The sequence below is a fragment of the Thunnus maccoyii genome, chromosome 18, assembly GCF_910596095.1.
Source record: "Thunnus maccoyii chromosome 18, fThuMac1.1, whole genome shotgun sequence".
NCBI lineage: Eukaryota > Metazoa > Chordata > Actinopteri > Scombriformes > Scombridae > Thunnus > Thunnus maccoyii.
This window is the reverse complement of record NC_056550.1, coordinates 18,938,427-18,956,267: the sequence shown is the minus strand read 5'-3', so window position 1 is coordinate 18,956,267 and position 17,841 is coordinate 18,938,427. Positions and strand designations below refer to the sequence as shown.

Genomic DNA, 17,841 nt, shown 5'->3' with positions numbered 1-17,841 from the left:
CAGCAGAAATAAACGTTTACAGCCTGGTACAAAAAACGGTTTTGGTCTTTACAGCTAATTTCCCTGTTAATGACAACTGCACAGGGGGTGAATTTTTATATAACTCACATATTTAAATTTTATTAAGGCTTAAATGTATGCACATTAAGGTTGTTGCCGCTTTGAGTGACAGGTGGGTGCTGTCACAGGCAAGTCCCTACCACAGCATCAGCGTTGGTTAGGTAACGTAACCATGGCGTAACCCCAGATTCACAGAGTATAGGTGTAGCCATCGTTATTTCAGTGTGTTTTCAGTTCATGACAGTTAATTGTAACATTTTGGTCTCCACCCTTTAAGGAGTCGGATGTTCAGTTTTTTCTGGCAAGCACATTTTGTTTTAATGGCTTTAAGACTGTTTTTCGCTAGTGAAAATTAACAATAGCATTATCACAGTTAACGATAGTCTGTAAATGCACTGTGCTAACCAAGCTAGCAGCTAGCGTTAGGGTCAGCTACACCCTCTCATCCAAATATGGTCACTTCTGGCTCCAAAAAGCGGAGATGGTGACGGTCAAATTGCAAGTCAGGAAACCAATGGGTGACGTCACAGTGGCTATGTGCATTATTTTGTTTTTACAGTCTATGTTCATCCTTCCCTCTCTTCTGTCTCCTTCCCACATTCCCTCCTTAGGACTGAAACAGGGCTAATTGAAATAAATATTGAAATAAATGAACCTGGGAGTAAATCAGAGTTGATTACATTGGCTGTGTGGAGATGCTGATTGCAAAGCTTGTTGAGTGAGTGTTGCAGAACTAGTTGGTAATGAAGAGCCTGGTTTGTCTATTACACTCTGACTGGACACTGTGGGCAGCCGCATGCCCTCATGTACAGTATATTGTTCTCACCCACCTGTAGGGTCTGGAGAAGAAAAAGAAAACAGAATGATTTCTTCTTTCTTTTTATTCGCGCATCAATTTTTGACATATACATTTGTTTTTCATTCAGGCAACAGGTTATTGCTCATAAAGTCCTAAGAATAACTGTACAGTATATAAAATTAGTACAACAAACTCTATACACAGGTGGGGCAGTGCAGGATGGGACAGGAGGAGAGGAGTTAATTACTGGAATGTTTAAATGCTATGATACAAATAGAACAGCGAGATTGAATTGCAAAATTACACATGCTGGATACACAGTCTACTGTTTGAGTTGGAGGAGGTAGGCAGAGCATTAAGAAATTTCATTTGCTGTGGGGAAAATCAACCGTAAAATGAAATTTACATACACATGTCAATTTCTGTAATGTTTCACAGCTCCATTTGTTAATTTGAAGAAGACTCTGCTAAAGCCGACATAGAGAGACAGACTGTAGTAATAATGTCATCTAAAAACCAAACCTGGTGCTGTTCCACAAACGGTGAATAATGGACTAACAGCTATGACACTATAAAAGCAGCCATGGTAATTTTACTCGTTTATGAGGACAATTTCTGATTCACAGTCATACAATATAAAAAAATAAGCAATTTTAAAGAAAGAAATGTCATCTGATGACATCATCAACTCCAGTCTTGGTATTGTGATTTCTAATTTAAGGAGACTGATATCTTTGCACACAAGTACTGGATTTACTGTCTAAAATCACTGACAATGCACAATGTAAATTCAGTTTAAGAGTGGATTTTCCCTTTAAAGCGATTAACCACATTGCTCTGAAACGTCCCTAACCTCCTTTCATTGGCCCTGTGAAATTGGCACAAACAGCCAGAAGATGTGCAAAAAACACAGTAGACTAGTCCCCAGCCTCTGAGGGTGTTTCTTGCTGCTGAAAGAGCAATAACCCTCTCTCTCTCTTGTCCTATAATCCCGCCCACTGAGACACACAAACACAGTGACACAAAAATAACAGAATCATCTTTAGCACCACTGAAGAGCAAATCATGTCAAATGAACAGCAACACATTGTTCAAAATTCAAAATATGAACAAAACAAAGAAACAAAAACCTCTGAGCAGGGCAGAAAAGTGAAAACAGGTTATGTCAGCAGCTTTCAAGAGCTTTCAAAAGATGTGTGAAATGTCTCTTGGTATAAAGGACTGCAGTTAAGACCAGAGAACATTTAAATCAGCATGCTCTTAATTCTTGCCCTGAAATATCCCCAACCTAGATGCTGAGGTATGTCATGGCAAGTGCATACACAGGAGAATGGATGTTGGTCTGACATATACAGTACTGTACTCTGTGAAACATGGAGAGCTCAAAAAGCTTATTATCAAGCCCAAGGAGGGAAGCAGTCCAATAAAGGAAACAACCTTATCCTTTCAAGTAAGTGTTGGGTTCAATAACTAGCTACACCTATTGAATACTAATAAAGGTAATTCACTGAGCAAACTGCAGTTGAAGGGTAAAAAGGACAATTTATCATTCCACCATACAGAAAATTAATTATGGTGCTTGTGTGGAATTAATATGCTAGGCCAGTTCACAACAGCTATGCAATTATCATTATAGTGAAATCGGAGCATGCAAATTAGTATGACGATGTCTCTGATTTATTCAGTCCCAGTCTTTGTAAAACATTAGGTAGCAACTAGTTCATTCATGGTCTGAAAAGTTCCACTTACTGCTCTTTGATCGTACAGATCTGTCTCATTTATAAGTGGTCATCGTCAAGTGGTGCAGTCCTCATAATTCTAAAAGGATCAATTACAGCACACTTCAACAGTGAAGAGAAAAAAAACAAAAACAAAAACATTTAAAATTAAATATCTAATTGGAATATTTCCCTTTGGTAAATGTGCTTTGCTCCAACTGTTGCATGTCCTCTTTCTTGCCATTCTTCTTGTTGTAAAGCCATAGAACCTATTTCATTGGCCGATGAAAAGTCTTAAATAATATACCACAAACCCACCACATACAGGAACATAATATAATAAATATTGCTTGGGGCAGCGGTAAAAGTCCAGTTTCTTTCAGCTGTGCAGGTCTTTTTTGTTTTTGTGTTGTTGGCAAGATGCTAACCACTGAAGCATACTCGTCCAACTTGGAATCCAAACTTCTGGTTGCTGTTGCCAAAGTCTGCTGCAGCCACATCTATAATAGGGAGCAGCTCTGCCGAGGGGGAGTCAATCTCAAGAACTGTCCTTTCCTGACCTTTGCGGAACTGAAAGAGAAATATTAAAACCATTATTAGAATGTAATAGGTGTAATTCAACTAACTAGGTCTCTCTGGCCTAAATCCCTATTCAAGTCAGTAATTTGATGACTACCCTGTTACTGAATCATGTACCAGCTAACAACAGCAATACAACTGATAAACACATTAGTCTCATTAAGGGTAATTCCTATTTGTCCAGCTAGTCTGTTTCCCTGGCATGTCCCAGCACTGACCTGGCATCCATCATGTACTGCATGGATGAAGGGGCTTTTGGCTTGTGTCAGTTCCTCATAATTGCTGCCCCGGAAGCGGAGGGCATGCTGGTAGGAGCGGGATGTGCTGTCAAACCAGCCTGCAGAGTTCTGGCAGGTGTAGGTGAAGCTCTGTTTGGCTGTGGCACTCAGTAGTTTCAGGAAGGTCAGTTGAACCACATGTACAGGGTTCCCATCCATGTCATTGTAGGAGAACTGGACGATACAGATACACAGATAGAAGTGTAAAAACATAGGCAGAGAAATATAATGTGTACCATAGCCTTGTATTGTAATGCTAACAACAATTAAAACATCATTAGCCTTAAATGACACAAAATCTCACTGACTGAGAAAAAAAAACATGAGTCACAGAAAAACTCATCTGAGCCTATAATCTCTATCTAATTCTATTTCCATCAATGAAGCTACAATTCCCCTAGCTTGTACTGATGAAGGAGTTTACATGAGCAAGGTTATAGCAATTTTTCCTCAGAACAGAGATGGAGAGTAAAGTAGGAAGAAAGGAAATGAAGGAAAGAAGATAAAACCAAAGCAAATCCAAGGACTTTGTGTGAGAGAGTCAGTAAATTGCAATTGTGCTGGCAGCTCTGTGATTATCTGAGAGGGTTATGAGACCTCTGATCAGGTGCACATAAAAGGCCACTGCTCTGAGCGTGCTGCCCTGAATGCTAGTCAATGAGACAGAGCTGCCAATGGCTTTGTGTGAGTCATCCTGACTGCTGAAATCAACTGCTTGCAATATCAAATCAGCTCTCATATTGCATATAGTGAAACAGGTTAATACCAAATTATAGAGTGAACAGATTTACAAATAAACACAAATATTCACATGCAGTCATGTGCATATGGATAGACACATGCATGCCTACACATTTGTTCAAACACACCTGTACAAATGCGTGTGAGCATCTCTATCATATGCATGAATACCATTCAAAGACTCTCAATGAGTATTTAGCAAAAAAAACTGCCTGGCATTTGGAGCCAGCTGAGATAATGGATTTTTTTTTACCTGCTTGCCTTTCCTGTATTGGCTGTACCAGCTTCCTGGCTTCTCTTTGTTCCACGCTGCTAATTTCACCTTGACACACAATGGGAGAGAGGGAGGATGTTGAGCAAAATTTTAGGTTCAAGGGATATAGGGAGTGATTTCTGCTCTGATGTAATACAGTATGACGAGGTCAGCCTCTGCAAAGGCTGACAGCAAGAGATTTAAGACTTACCATTTCAATCCTCTTTTCAGGGTGGAGACAGGTATCTCCATCAGCTGTGAAGTTACAATAGACCTTGATAGAATCTCTGTGACAACCCTGGTTAGGATCTATCCAGTAGTCTCCTACAAAGTGCACAGCGAAAAGATCATCAATCAAGCACCAGATGTGAATATAATGAACACATCTAGATAACAGGATGACAACATGCAGTTGGTGAAGTGATAAACCACAGTAAAAAGGATGTATGCTAGAGAATGTGTTTTTCCTGGACTAGTTTTTAAGGTGGTGTAATCAGGTTCCATTATGAAACAATGTCTTAACTAACCATCTTTGTAGTCAGGTTGGACCATCATGAGCTCTTTGCAGGTGCGGGCAGGGCTCTCAAAGGTTCCCAGGGGCCTCCTCATAAGCTCCACTTCGTTTTTCATGGAAGACAGGGTGGCAAAGACTTCTTCCATTCCCTCAGAATCCTCTAGAGGCTGATCTCCTTGGAAGAACTCCTCCATATCCAGATCCACATCCTCCTCCCTTGATGGGGCTGCGCCTCCTGTCCGATCTGAATCCCTTCTTTTCTTACGCCTGCCCTCCCTGATAGGCAAGGGCTGAACCATTTTTGCAGGGGGTCCCTGGAGGTAGCACAGAGAGGTGAGCAAGAGGTGAAATGGAAAGAAAGAGGATAAAACTGGCACTGAGAAGGCCATGATGTGGATCATTGGAGGTACTCACTGGAGGTCCTGGGGGGCCAGCAGGGCCTGTATCACCCCTGGCACCAACAAGACCCTGGAGAATAGGAGAAGACAAAACTTTGTGTCAATCATCTCTCACCTGGAGCCACTCTCATGTCACTTGGCTAAATCCCAGCTTTATCCAGGCAGATATGGCTGCTGCTTTATAGGATTATCCAGCTGTGTGCATCAGCACTTTGTGGTCAAAGCCTTGGCTCTCCAGACACACTATAGTGGTTTTCATAACATCACACACCAGAACCAAATCCTATTAAAAGGGCCCAATGGAAAAATCACACACAAGGCAAGTGTGGCTGTACAGCAGGCTTTTAGTTCCAAAGACATGCTGTAAACACAGTGGAGCATTATGATTATGAAGCATGGTACATTTAAGCCAACAAACACACTTTCTTTCTCTTCTGCAGCATATGTTTCTTGCAGCTGCTAACCAAGCTGAGGTGTTAGTACAGGAATGGCAATGTAGAAATAAGACGGTTTACTGAACTCACCATGTCTCCCTTCGATCCTTTCTGTCCAGCTGCACCCTAAGAGTGGAGGTAGGAATAAGTAAGCAGTAAAAACGTGAATAAAATATATTAAAGCTTAAAAAACTAAATTAAAGTATGCACGACAAAAAAAAATCAGCTCTTAACTGGATAATCCTGCACTTGCTCAGCGATAGGACAGGTTATGTTCAAAATTCTTACTTTCACTATAGTAACAATGAGTAATAATAGGACTGTAGCTAGAATCCCTCAGATCCAAATCTTCAAATGTTAATCTATAAATAATAAATATTTATTTAATTTCATTGATGAATAAATCAGCCATTTTGCACCACAGTTATAGAACAATTCCTGAAACTCTGTGATGCCTTTGCTCTTAGTGAGAGTATGTAAATGCTTTATTTTCTTTCTTTTCTTATGCTCTTCTTAAGTGTTTTGCATCTGTTTGTTTTACAACTTCAGAATCTTTGCAAAAGAATGACTTGAGATTACAAGATGATTTCCTGATACAAATGACATTTATCTCTGCATTAACAACATTAACAAGATGCAGCAGACCACAGGTATAAACTTCATATAAGCAGTTAATGTGAATTCAGAGAGTTCTGTTAACCTCTTCCACTCCCCCTCCTCCTACCATAGACCCATTTTTGTCTTTTTTAGGGGGGACAGGATCTTGAGGGGGAGATAGCAGGTCAACAGTATATACCACACAGAAGTGGTATACATCATCTAAAAGCTGGGAAACTGAAGAATAATATGAGATGCAGCTCAGCACTGTGTGTCAAGTATTTTTATTTACTTGAGAATTGATAGAAAGCATCAAAAATCCCTCCAAAATACCACATTAAGACACCTTCTGTGAGAATAGCATTTTTCGGCGAGCACTACTGTTTTGAAAATTGCTCAGAAACCCCCTTATTGTCAATATACTTAGGAAAGCCATACATTCTCTGAATGCCCGAGGTCTCTAGTTTGTGGTTGTAAAGTTTCATAAGGCTGTGATTATTCTTGAGGTCACAATAAGTCATTTTATACAGTGAGGTCAAGTTTCAAAAAATGGTCTCACGACAATGAAATGGCTACTATGGGGACTAACATCATCACACATGAATACAATTGAATCGACAAGAGTCTCAGCCTTCCAGTTATACCAAATTTATGCAATTCCAAGACTGTTTAGGGACCCCAGTATGCAGAAATATTCAAATACCCCATTTTTAGAATAAGTGAAAGTAACACATTTATACTGCACTTTATTAGCATAAGGTGGGCATGTCTGTAAAGGGGAGACTCGTGGGTACCCATAGAACGTATTTTCATTCAGATATCTTAAGGTGAGAGGTCAAGAAACCCCTTTGAAAATGGCCATGCCAATTTTTCCCTTGCAAAAATTTAGCTTAACTTTAGAACACTATTAACCCCCCACTACAGCCTCTGAAAGACAGTAATTTCGGCCGAGGATGCTGGCACCCTTGGAGAGTTTAAGAGGTTAAACAATCACAGTTTCAAACTACTATCTGGTCATATTATTAAGTATTTTAATGTGCAATAGAGATGAAAACATTCCTATACAGTATCTGCATATTGTTATGTTATAGCCTTGGCACTCTTCAGTAAGTAAAACCAGTATCAAGTATCCTAGCTGAAAACATTCAGCATATACAGTATATTGTTGTAACAGATGTCACTTACTGACAGTCCAGGTGGTCCTGGTGGGCCAGTGGGACCAGGTAGACCAGACAAACCCTAGATATAAGGACAAGTATGTCTTGTTAGTGAGCTGAACTTTCTTTGTGCATAACTGTATCAGATGCATCAGATTGCAACCAAACGTACCCCATCTCCTTTAGGCCCTTGCATACCCTGGTTCCCTGTAAGGCCTCTGTCTCCCTTCTCACCAGGTTCTCCTGGAGGGCCAACAAGGCCAATTAACCCACCATGACCCTGCAGACAGAGACATGGTTTGTCACTATTGTTTCCCAAGGCTTAGACAGGTACAAAATATTCTCTCTATTGGGGACTTAACACTCACTTTATCTCCCTTCTTTCCAGGGTCTCCTTTTAATCCTGGAAGTCCTGGTGGTCCCTGTTAACAATGTCAGATGCATTAGTTTGCTGTAGATTCTCTATATGAAAAATGGTTTGATTGTGTTGGGTTTGAATCCTGATTTATTGTGTCAAAATGCCCCAAATCCCTCCTCTCATTTCATCGACTTCCTTATCAGCCAAATATAAGGATCTTACTATTGGTCCTGGTGGTCCAGTCTGTCCTGATGGCCCGTTCAACCCTTGCTCACCCTGGAGAATAAACACAGTTTACAGTTTGTCAAAGCACATAAGCAGGACACCATACTGTTTAAATTATGATTGCCAGTGTGGTCCTTTGGTAATGGTGCTTCGACTCAACAAAGAGTATTCATAGTGACTTAATATCATGCCCATGCGCTCATGTACTGACCGCGGGACCTGGGATGCCTCGAAACCCTTCTGGACCAGACCTCCCTGGGTGCCCTTGGGGTCCCACCGGGCCTGTCTTCCCCGTTGGACCCTGGGTTCCTGTTGTCCCCTACAGAGCAAAAGGAGAGAGCCAGACAGCAAAATAGATCAGAAAGGCTTAGTTGAAGGGCACCATACACGACCACTGAGTTCAGTGCCAGTCTTTATTCTTACCTTGGCTCCCTTCATTCCTTGCTTCCCTTCTTTTCCTGCAGCACCTACATGACCCTGAGGTTGAGAAAGACACTGTTGCTTAGACGATGACTTGAACAATTTACAAAGCAACATGAAAATATATAGCTACATACACATGCATACAAACCCATAAAATACATTGAGCTCACCCTCCGTCCAGGAGGTCCTGAAGGACCTGGCTCTCCAGAGGCTCCTGGTGGTCCCTGCAGATAACAGAAAAAGTGAAGTTAAAACAGAAACACATTTCCACCCAGTCACAAAAAGACTGAAAAGAAAGTTCAGCCATGGTGATGAAGACAAAGACTTCAGCTAAGCACACAAGAGCTACTGGTGTTGTCAACATATGCAGTTATAAATTTGTAAAAAAAAACAAAACAAAAACACTCCTTACTGCTTTGCCAGTTTCCCCATTGTCTCCTTTAGGCCCTGGTCCACCATCTATTCCCTGGATGAAAAAATGTCACATAGGAGAAATTATTCAAAAATACATTAAAGACAAATTAATGATACAATTAAAACAACAAAACAATAATACTCACATTGACACCAGGTTCTCCAGGGGATCCTGTATCTCCCGGGAATCCAATAGGTCCCTATGGACACAAAGAATGATTTAGAGACCCTCATATGCATGACATTAACAGTCACTGACTGACTGACAACCAGAGCAAGTAAAAGTCACTGATCCAGACAGACTTACAAGGTTGCCTTTAGGTCCATCCTCCCCTGGTATTCCTCTCGGTCCTGGGGGTCCAGATGCACCAGGAGGGCCAGAGTCACCCTTCTCCCCCACATCGCCTTTAGCACCCTGAGACACCAGCAAATTAAATGACAGTCACTGAAAAGGGTGAGGAGAGAAAGCATAGAAAGAATTAGGTTGAGAAAGAGAGGGAGGAGGGACAGAGGCAATGTGACTCACGGCAGTGCCAGGCTCTCCAACTGGTCCTGGGTCTCCAGCTTCTCCGTCTTCACCCTAGAAGAGAGGGAACATGCAGCAAGATAAAAACACACCACACATACACTGGTGCACAAGCCCACAAACTCAAAACACCGTTGTATGTGCGCTGGCACACATTGTGTAGTTGCTAATGGGAAATGCTGACCTTCTCTCCAACAAGTCCAGGCTGACCAACTCCACCAATCAGTCCAGGTGGGCCCTGTGACAGGACGAAAGAGAACAGCTTGAATTAAAACATCATAAAACAAGGGCAGGTTTGAAATATTCATTTGATATTTGAAAATCGAGTTCTTGGTCCAATATTTTTTTTATTTTGGTTTGTTTGTCAGCAGTTCTGTTCACAAAATGTTGAAACTGGAACAGAATTATCACAACACAAGGAAAAAATACTGAATGTAAGGTTTGCTACATTTGTGGATATTATTTGAGTCACACAGTAGGGTGGAAGCTATTTCCTCCTCTCTCAATCAAGTTTGCCTGTTTGTTTTCTGCATGGGTACGTGCATGCATGTACAGTATGTCAGTGTATTATGTGTTGCATCTTGAGACAAACTCAGTAAAAGCATCTCTTCGGTAAAGTGCACAAACATGAGAGCTGAGTACAGCCACGCATTAATACTGAACTCCTGCTGTCAACTGCTTTCCTCAAATACCATCCCACCCCATTTCGCTCTTTTCCACTATTCCTGTATCAATCCATTTATGGATCCCACCATCTCTGCACTGCTGTGTTTCCATGCTTCCTGTGATGGGGCACTAGCGTGGCTCACACAGCTTTCTGCAGCTCGCTGCTGAATAATTGACTGGCGTGAGAGTCTGTAGAGAGACGGCCATTACTAGAGGTAAATATAACTGCCTCTCAGGGATGATAGTCTAATACTTCTTAATGATTCATAGAGCAGTAAATATAACTCTCTCCCAGGGATTATATCCTAATACTATTTAATAATTCAAGTTTCAAAAGCAAGTGGAGGGTCTATGGCAGGAAGTGTTCAAAGAAGAGACTGTACTGTATGTAGAGATGAGGGGCTGGAAAATATAAAGCATCTGTGGTGTGTAAGGATAAGCTATTGTTCAGTTTGAACTTTAGATAACACTGTGTATTAAATTGAAGTCTCCTTAATTCCAAAGCTGATACACCATCATGTTTTCTTTATGACTCATATAGGCATGCAATTACCATAACTTGAAAATATTAGAACTTTAATATTGGCACTATCAGGGCGAGTTTAATTTCAAAACTGCATTGGTTAAAGTCAGAGGAGGTTGCATCTCTCAACATGAATTGAAGATACATACATTATTGAAATATTCAAAATAACATGATTTTCAAAAAGAACAAATCCAGATAAGAGAATAAAGTCAATGAACTGATGAATCTTAAAAATGCAAAAAGAACAGGCTAAATTTGAAAGACAAATTATTAAAACTGATGTACATGTATTCATAATTAGAAGGCCGATTATAAAATGTGGTAAAACTGATTATGCTGGTTAGTATTACCAAATTAAATGGACCATGCTGTGGCATTTATTGTTTCAACTAGTTTAACACTGATTTTTGCAATCTGTGCATGTTCCATTTCAATTATTTTGCTTGGAATATGTTGGAGTAAGAAATAGAGGAATTTTACAAGTGGGTTAAGAAGATGCATATTGCAGCTTGTTGATATAATCTGCAAAAAAGCCTCCATTTGGATATTCTCCTTTTACTTACCAAAGAGTATATGTATATGTATCTTTTAAACCCAAGTCATCTGAAAAAATAAACTTCTCTTTACTCCTTCCCTAGTGACACTGTCTATTGGGTATTATAATACGATAGTGATGTCCACATCTTGATCCAAATTTGTGATTGTGAAAAAAAACAACATATATGGACAATAGGCATGAATTCATGCTGCACTTTACCTCTCCACCAATGGGCCCCTGAGAGCCTCGCGGGCCATGCTGTCCTGGAGGCCCCTGTGTAGAGAAAAATAAAATGTTTTCATTAGGATCTCAGTGCAGACAATAAAGATATACTGCATCAATAAAGCACACACACAAACATACAAACTGAATGTGATCTGGGCTTGGCTGGTGCCACCTAAATTAAATGAGTTAGAAGTCAGCTCATGGTGGATTGCTTATCCAGTGGCTCCAGTATCTATGATCATTATCGTAGTGACATGATGAAGACGTCCAGACAGGTCATTACCCTCAATATGACAGGCTCTGATTTTTCTCATTTTTCCCACCCCCTCTCTCTCTCTCTTATTCTCTCTTATTAATAAGAAACCTCTCGCCTGTGATGTGCAAGACCATATTCTCTCAGCCACAGTGACGGCATGTGATTTGACTGTTCTGTGCAGCACAAGAGAACGCCAAGCAATTAATCCTAACTGTGCTCTGTGTTTCAGTTGAGTAGATGTTGAGCTGTTCTCTGAATCACTCTGAAGTCTTGGAGGGAGCCTTGTGTTGCAAAGACACTCAGACAGAAAGACAGACAATCTGCCCAGAGAGAGACTGCGTGAGACTAGAGGAAACACATATCCTTCTGGCGGAGAGATACTTGAGCATTAGAGGGGAGAATTCTGTGATCCGCAACACTCACACATGAATGAAACTTCCCCAGTGAGTCCTCAGCATCTTTCCTCACCCCCACCACCCTTTTCTCTCTCTTTCTCTCTTTTGTCTTGGTTCCATTTTGATACATTCCCTCCCTAATCTGGCTGTGGAGAAGAGGGGCTATAGAGAATCTTGTTGAGCGTGTGTTCATGGTTGACAGCGTTGTGAGATGACTGTCACAAAGGGGGATGCTCATTAGACAGCCAAGGCTGAGGCTAATCTGATTAGCAGCTGTCACACCGTCTTCCTGCTCACAATCAGTGCCCCGCCTCTTCCTTCCACTCCATTGCTCCACTGCCTCCTTTCTGTCACTCTCTGTCTTTCTCTTTTTTTCTTTTTACATACAGGACCATCTCTTCATTCTCTGAACTTGTCTGTCTTGCACATAAGATCATGGTCTATTTTGTCATTCACACTCATCCTTGAAGATTCATCACACATTGAAAAGACATGTATGCAATTGTTATAGTTCGAAAGTTTAAATGGCTAACTTTTAACCATTATTATTGTGGGTATCATTTCATAAGATAACCAAAAGACATGACCAGTGCCAGCAGACAGAGATACAAGAAACAGAATTTAGAGTGCAGCTGACTCAAGTGTGTTTTTAACCTAAAGCCAAGGCTATTACAATGGAAAAACAACTCTTAGCTCATTTAGTCTGTGAGTAGAGTAGCCAATTTAAATTAGTCTATCTCAGTTTTAGTGCAGCTGTCTCACACTAGAATAGTCTGAGTGCACAATCAAGATTACTCTATCAGTCTAACACCTCCTCGTACAACCAGTCTGGGGTCTAAACAATATTGAGACTAATCAAGGGCCAGAGCAAACTGTGCCCGATTCAAATCCACAGCTTGTAGTAGTTTGAGAGCTGTAATGATTATTGGCAGAGGAAAAGCTTGGTTCATAAGTTTGACACACAGCAGCAGAATCAGCACAGCTGGCAATAAGGAACTAAATAGGTGGCATTAATTAAAGTTTAATGAGCTGTGGTGGGTTGTTTGTGTATCAGCTATAGTTCATAGCCTGCTGATACCTTGAACCTTCCCAATACTGCGCTTACAATAATTTGGGAAGCACTATGTCAGATAGAATCTTGAAAATATTATATTTTTCTTTTTTTTTCCTAAAATGTGGTATTCAAAAATAACATTTTCTCATGTGATAGCTAACTCTTTGTTATTTGGACTGCATTATCTATCCAGCAATGTAAAAGACTTGCTAGACGTGAGCTATCGACATAACATTAGTGTTTGATTTGTACAGTGCTGTTCCTCATGACCTTGCCAATGTCTCATCTAATTTTTTTCCTAAACAAACGGGATGGTCTTTGTTTGCTACTTGGATATAGCCATCACATGCAGGAATGCATTATTCAAACTTCAAACTTCATAACATACCCACATCAGAGGTGCTACATCCACAGTGACCTGCATAGTGCTTGAAAGTCCTGGCACTGACAAGATATTTAAATAGCACCTGTATGAAACTCAGAGACATTACTGAGCTGAGTTGTTATTTCAGCCCATGTCTTTATAAATATCAAATACTGCTTCAGGAGTTTCCTGACCATAGACAGAAATGTAAATTTACAGTATTTGCAAAAGCTTTGCATTATAGCCCTAATCTCTCTATTGAATAATTCACTGTTTTTCTACTAATGTATGCATAAATGTTTGATCCTGAAAGAGATCAATTAAACTGCTTTTAATACTGGGGAAGGAAATGAAGAAAAGTCGACCAAGTGGAGAAACATATTCAAAGGCATTTAGATAGTGAGGAAAAATCAGGTTATTATCAAATATCTGACAAGAAAAATCAAAGTCTAATGATCATGAAGCAAAGTGTGAGATGTCAGAAAAGTGCTGTTGAGAACAGACTTGAGGCTGACACTGGACTCGAGATGAGTGTTGTATGTGCTCAGATTGCTGAGCAGTACTTACCATTGAGCCAACATGTCCGCTCTCTCCTTTCTCCCCTGGTGGTCCTGGCATTCCCTATAAATGCAGATATGGTAAGCAATGCAGTCTCAGGCAGAGAATAGAAAAAGATATAAAAGGATGAGTCTTGGAGATGCAGTCTTGGAATTTATATTGTATATCCTTACCTGAAGTCCAGAAGGTCCAGATGCCCCCTTAAAGCCCCTGTGTCCTTCATCTCCTTTTGCCCCGTTCATGCCCTGCTGCCCACGAGGACCTGGCTCACCATCTGCACCCTGACACATACACAGACAGGTCCATGCTGTTAACACTGCACAAAACAAACCATATGCTTATGTGTATTTATATGATGGATTCTGAGTTAAAGCAACATACAGGCAATCCTGGCTGGCCTATAGGTCCTTGGCGTCCAAGAGGTCCTGGGGGTCCCTAGAAAAGTATAGTAACATGTAAATACACTTTCACTGAAGGAAAGACATGATCAAAGCCATCTGTTATTACACCTGAGGATGCACTGTCCAGACAAACAGTTATTACAACGAATTACTCCAAACCAATTATAAGCCAGTTTGTCCTCTACCTCCTGGTGATGCAAGGTAATGATGTGATGTTGGGACTAATCATGTAAAATTCATACTCACTGCTTCTCCTTTGTCTCCTTTGCTGCCCTTCTGGCCTGGTCCTCCTGTCTCTCCCTATGGAGACAGATAACACACATGAGCACACATGCAAACAACTGAGTCCAAAAATCAGCAAGCACTTAACAGCAGTGCTGCAGTCCCTGCTAGCTGTCCAATGTAACTACCTTGTCCCCGTCCTCTCCTGGAGGCCCAGGTGGTCCCGCAGTCCCTAGGAGCCCTACTGGTCCTAGCTCCCCGTCATGCCCAGCCGGCCCCATGGGTCCCTTCTCTCCCTTGGGAACAGATGGGAAAACAGCATACATCTAGCAAACGCTACAATACTTATTAATCTCATATAGCAGCACGACACATTGATTAATGTATCATACTAGAAAGGGAACTCACACCCAAGAAAGCATACTTGATCACATTCATATTTTTTCTCTCCCTTTCTCTTTCTGTCTTGCTCTCTGTCTCCTTTACCTCTCTCCTGCTCTCTGTCTCATAATGACACATTCCAAAGCAAGAGCACATGTTGTTTATTACACAATGGTGGGAGGTGATGGTACAGTATGTGTTAGAGGACACTGCAGCCTAAGAAACAAAATTAGCAATGTTCCAAATCTTACTGGCTCGCCTTTCTCTCCCATCGGCCCAGCAGGACCCAAGCTGCCGGGTCGTCCTGGCTGGCCAATAGCACCAGCCGGCCCAGCAGGGCCCCTCTCTCCAGTGGCACCCTAGAAATAAGAGGAGATAGAGAGGTGAGATGAGCATGTCACATGATTCATCATTTGATTTAGTGCAGTGGTCACGATCACTGATCACCATGGAAACAGCCTTCTGCTTCATATGCCATAGCATTCTATATACCATAGAAGCTGAACAGAGATGAAGGGATAGGATGGGATGTAATTTAACAAAATCAGACTTACAACAGATCCGGCAATACCAGGCAGGCCCTCTCCTCCCTTCAGACCTGCAGGACCCTGGAGAGACACAGGCAGAGCCTTCACAATCAAGCAACATCTGCAACCATTACAAGAATTACCATCAATGCGTTACAGTTTACTATTGCTTTGGTTCAATTTTATCAACTGAGTTCCAATTTGAAAGCTCTTAAGAAAATCTCATGATGGCTGTTGACAATTTAATTACAAGCTGCAAATTTCAGAAGAATCTGATGCTAATGAGTCACTGGTGAGTGAGTGAGGGTGAGTATATGAGATGTAAGGAATTTTGCATTACCATTGCACCGGGGGTCCCTCTGCTCCCTCTGAACCCTTGAAGCCCAGCAGGACCACTCTTCCCTGGGGATCCTGGTGGACCTGGGTCTCCCTGGAAACCACACAAACACACAGACATACAGACATGTGATTAGATATAAGGCGAGTAGCCAGTAGACAGCAGGCCCTTATGCAGTCATAAATCACCATCAACCAACAAGCAACACCAAGAAGGAACATTTATCTTTTATGAGCCATAATACACTCAACACCATGAGATTTCCTCTGTTATTTATTAGCAAATTAGAGGATAGGATGAGACCCAGGAGATAAGATATTCAGGCAGTGCTGAGAGAGTCCTTGGGCTTTATCTAATGTAACAGTAATAATGTGATGCTGGTAAATGATTACGATCCTGACATTATGATGAAAACCACTCACCTTGGCACCCTCCTTTCCAGCAGCTCCTGGTAAACCATGCTCCCCCGGTGGTCCAGGGGAACCTGGATGGCCTCTATCTCCAGTTGGCCCTGTCTCACCAGATTTGCCCTGAAAACAACCAAGGTACACAACATTTTCAGGCTATCTGGTTACTTCCTGTGTGATATAACATAACAGTTATTTAAAAAGCATGTTATCTGAAATAAACAGCTGTTTAGCTGATCCTCTTACCTGTGGTCCAACGACACCTGGGGGGCCGGGGAGTCCATTCTTGCCTTGGAAGCCCTGTCAAATAAGAAAATTTAGTCTGGTGACTCTCAATAAGGAGTTGAAACAGACAGACAGGATGCACAGATGCTGTTATTTGAGGACTGCAGACAGGGCATAATGTTTTTTCTAAATTTAGTATAAGCTTTTCAAATGCACTCTGACTAGAACTTCAGTAATTGCTGAAGTCACAACTTTTGACTTGTTTGCTGTGTTGACACATACAGTAGATCAACTCTCTGTTAAGTTATTGCTATGGTGTGCACCTCATAGGGGCAAAATGCTATACACCAAATGCTGTTTGTAGCTTTATTGAGATTAAAGGTGACTCACTGGTTCCCCTCTCTGGCCTGGATGACCTGGTAATCCATCTTTTCCAGGTGGACCCTGAAAAGGAAGCATTTTCTCACATCATTTTAATGAACTAAATATGATCAAAGGTGAGCGTAAATGTGGGTAACATTAAATCAGAGACATTACACAGTGCATCTTAGCCCACTCACATTAGGCCCTCTAGGTCCTGGTTCACCATGTCTTCCCTGTGGCCCTTGGGGACCCTGGAAAATAATAACAAAGAAACTCTGGCTCAAACCTCAGATCTTTTTCTTCTAGTAAGAGACAGGTTTTAGAAGGTTTTAGAGCTATAGTCCTATTTAGATACTGTATGCTATTATCCGAGAGTCGAAAGATTACCTGCTCTCCAGGGGATCCTGGAGGACCATCTTGTCCAGCAGAACCCTACCAGAGACAGACAGCAAAAATATAGTCACTGTACAAAAACATAAGCCGCTAAAACATTTCTAGTTTTCTTCCTGCCAGCAAATCTTTAGCTTTCCCAAGATGGTCTTTGAGGGTGAGAGTGTAAACTGAAGCATTCCCTGTCAGATAGTAGCTTTTCACTGCACCAGATGGCCTGTCATCTAGAAATGAACAGCAACAACCAGTTTCAACTTGGTTGGCGAATTCATCCATACTTTATGAGGTTTGTGTTTATGTGTGTGTAACTGTACGTGCATATGTCTTTGTTTATGTCAGGGAGTGTTTGTGTGTTTGTGCGTTTGTATCAGCCTAAGTTCACCTTTTCTCCAGGCTTTCCAGTGGGCCCCCTTGCTCCTCTTTCCCCTCGGGCTCCCTATTGCAAAACAAACAGCAGTCTGATTAGCACATGCATAACAAATCTGGAAGTGGAAGATAAACTGCTGGTGATGTGAAAAAACTGTGCCTCACT

General features: G+C 41.3%; 1 protein-coding gene across 3 annotated transcripts in view; it reads right to left on the bottom strand.

The window, feature by feature from the left end:
- Nucleotides 1–923: 923 nt before the first annotated feature.
- The window catches only part of col5a3a (collagen, type V, alpha 3a), a 50,360-nt gene continuing 33,442 nt past the window's right edge, over nucleotides 924–17,841 (bottom strand). For all 3 annotated transcript variants that reach the window (XM_042392963.1, XM_042392965.1, XM_042392964.1), the window contains 34 exons: nucleotides 17,692–17,745; nucleotides 17,307–17,351; nucleotides 17,117–17,170; nucleotides 16,947–17,000; nucleotides 16,578–16,631; nucleotides 16,347–16,454; nucleotides 15,928–16,017; nucleotides 15,615–15,668; nucleotides 15,312–15,419; nucleotides 14,868–14,975; nucleotides 14,704–14,757; nucleotides 14,438–14,491; nucleotides 14,230–14,337; nucleotides 14,066–14,119; nucleotides 11,424–11,477; nucleotides 9,659–9,712; nucleotides 9,475–9,528; nucleotides 9,256–9,363; nucleotides 9,095–9,148; nucleotides 8,947–9,000; nucleotides 8,705–8,758; nucleotides 8,535–8,588; nucleotides 8,323–8,430; nucleotides 8,109–8,162; nucleotides 7,897–7,950; nucleotides 7,701–7,808; nucleotides 7,557–7,610; nucleotides 5,865–5,900; nucleotides 5,357–5,410; nucleotides 4,956–5,256; nucleotides 4,640–4,752; nucleotides 4,429–4,497; nucleotides 3,375–3,608; nucleotides 924–3,147 (listed from right to left, as the gene is read on the bottom strand). In XM_042392963.1, the coding sequence (XP_042248897.1) occupies nucleotides 3,001–3,147; nucleotides 3,375–3,608; nucleotides 4,429–4,497; nucleotides 4,640–4,752; nucleotides 4,956–5,256; nucleotides 5,357–5,410; nucleotides 5,865–5,900; nucleotides 7,557–7,610; nucleotides 7,701–7,808; nucleotides 7,897–7,950; nucleotides 8,109–8,162; nucleotides 8,323–8,430; nucleotides 8,535–8,588; nucleotides 8,705–8,758; nucleotides 8,947–9,000; nucleotides 9,095–9,148; nucleotides 9,256–9,363; nucleotides 9,475–9,528; nucleotides 9,659–9,712; nucleotides 11,424–11,477; nucleotides 14,066–14,119; nucleotides 14,230–14,337; nucleotides 14,438–14,491; nucleotides 14,704–14,757; nucleotides 14,868–14,975; nucleotides 15,312–15,419; nucleotides 15,615–15,668; nucleotides 15,928–16,017; nucleotides 16,347–16,454; nucleotides 16,578–16,631; nucleotides 16,947–17,000; nucleotides 17,117–17,170; nucleotides 17,307–17,351; nucleotides 17,692–17,745 (2,817 nt within the window). In that variant the 3' untranslated portion in view covers nucleotides 924–3,000. The remainder of the gene's footprint in view (nucleotides 3,148–3,374; nucleotides 3,609–4,428; nucleotides 4,498–4,639; nucleotides 4,753–4,955; nucleotides 5,257–5,356; nucleotides 5,411–5,864; nucleotides 5,901–7,556; nucleotides 7,611–7,700; nucleotides 7,809–7,896; nucleotides 7,951–8,108; nucleotides 8,163–8,322; nucleotides 8,431–8,534; nucleotides 8,589–8,704; nucleotides 8,759–8,946; nucleotides 9,001–9,094; nucleotides 9,149–9,255; nucleotides 9,364–9,474; nucleotides 9,529–9,658; nucleotides 9,713–11,423; nucleotides 11,478–14,065; nucleotides 14,120–14,229; nucleotides 14,338–14,437; nucleotides 14,492–14,703; nucleotides 14,758–14,867; nucleotides 14,976–15,311; nucleotides 15,420–15,614; nucleotides 15,669–15,927; nucleotides 16,018–16,346; nucleotides 16,455–16,577; nucleotides 16,632–16,946; nucleotides 17,001–17,116; nucleotides 17,171–17,306; nucleotides 17,352–17,691; nucleotides 17,746–17,841) is intronic.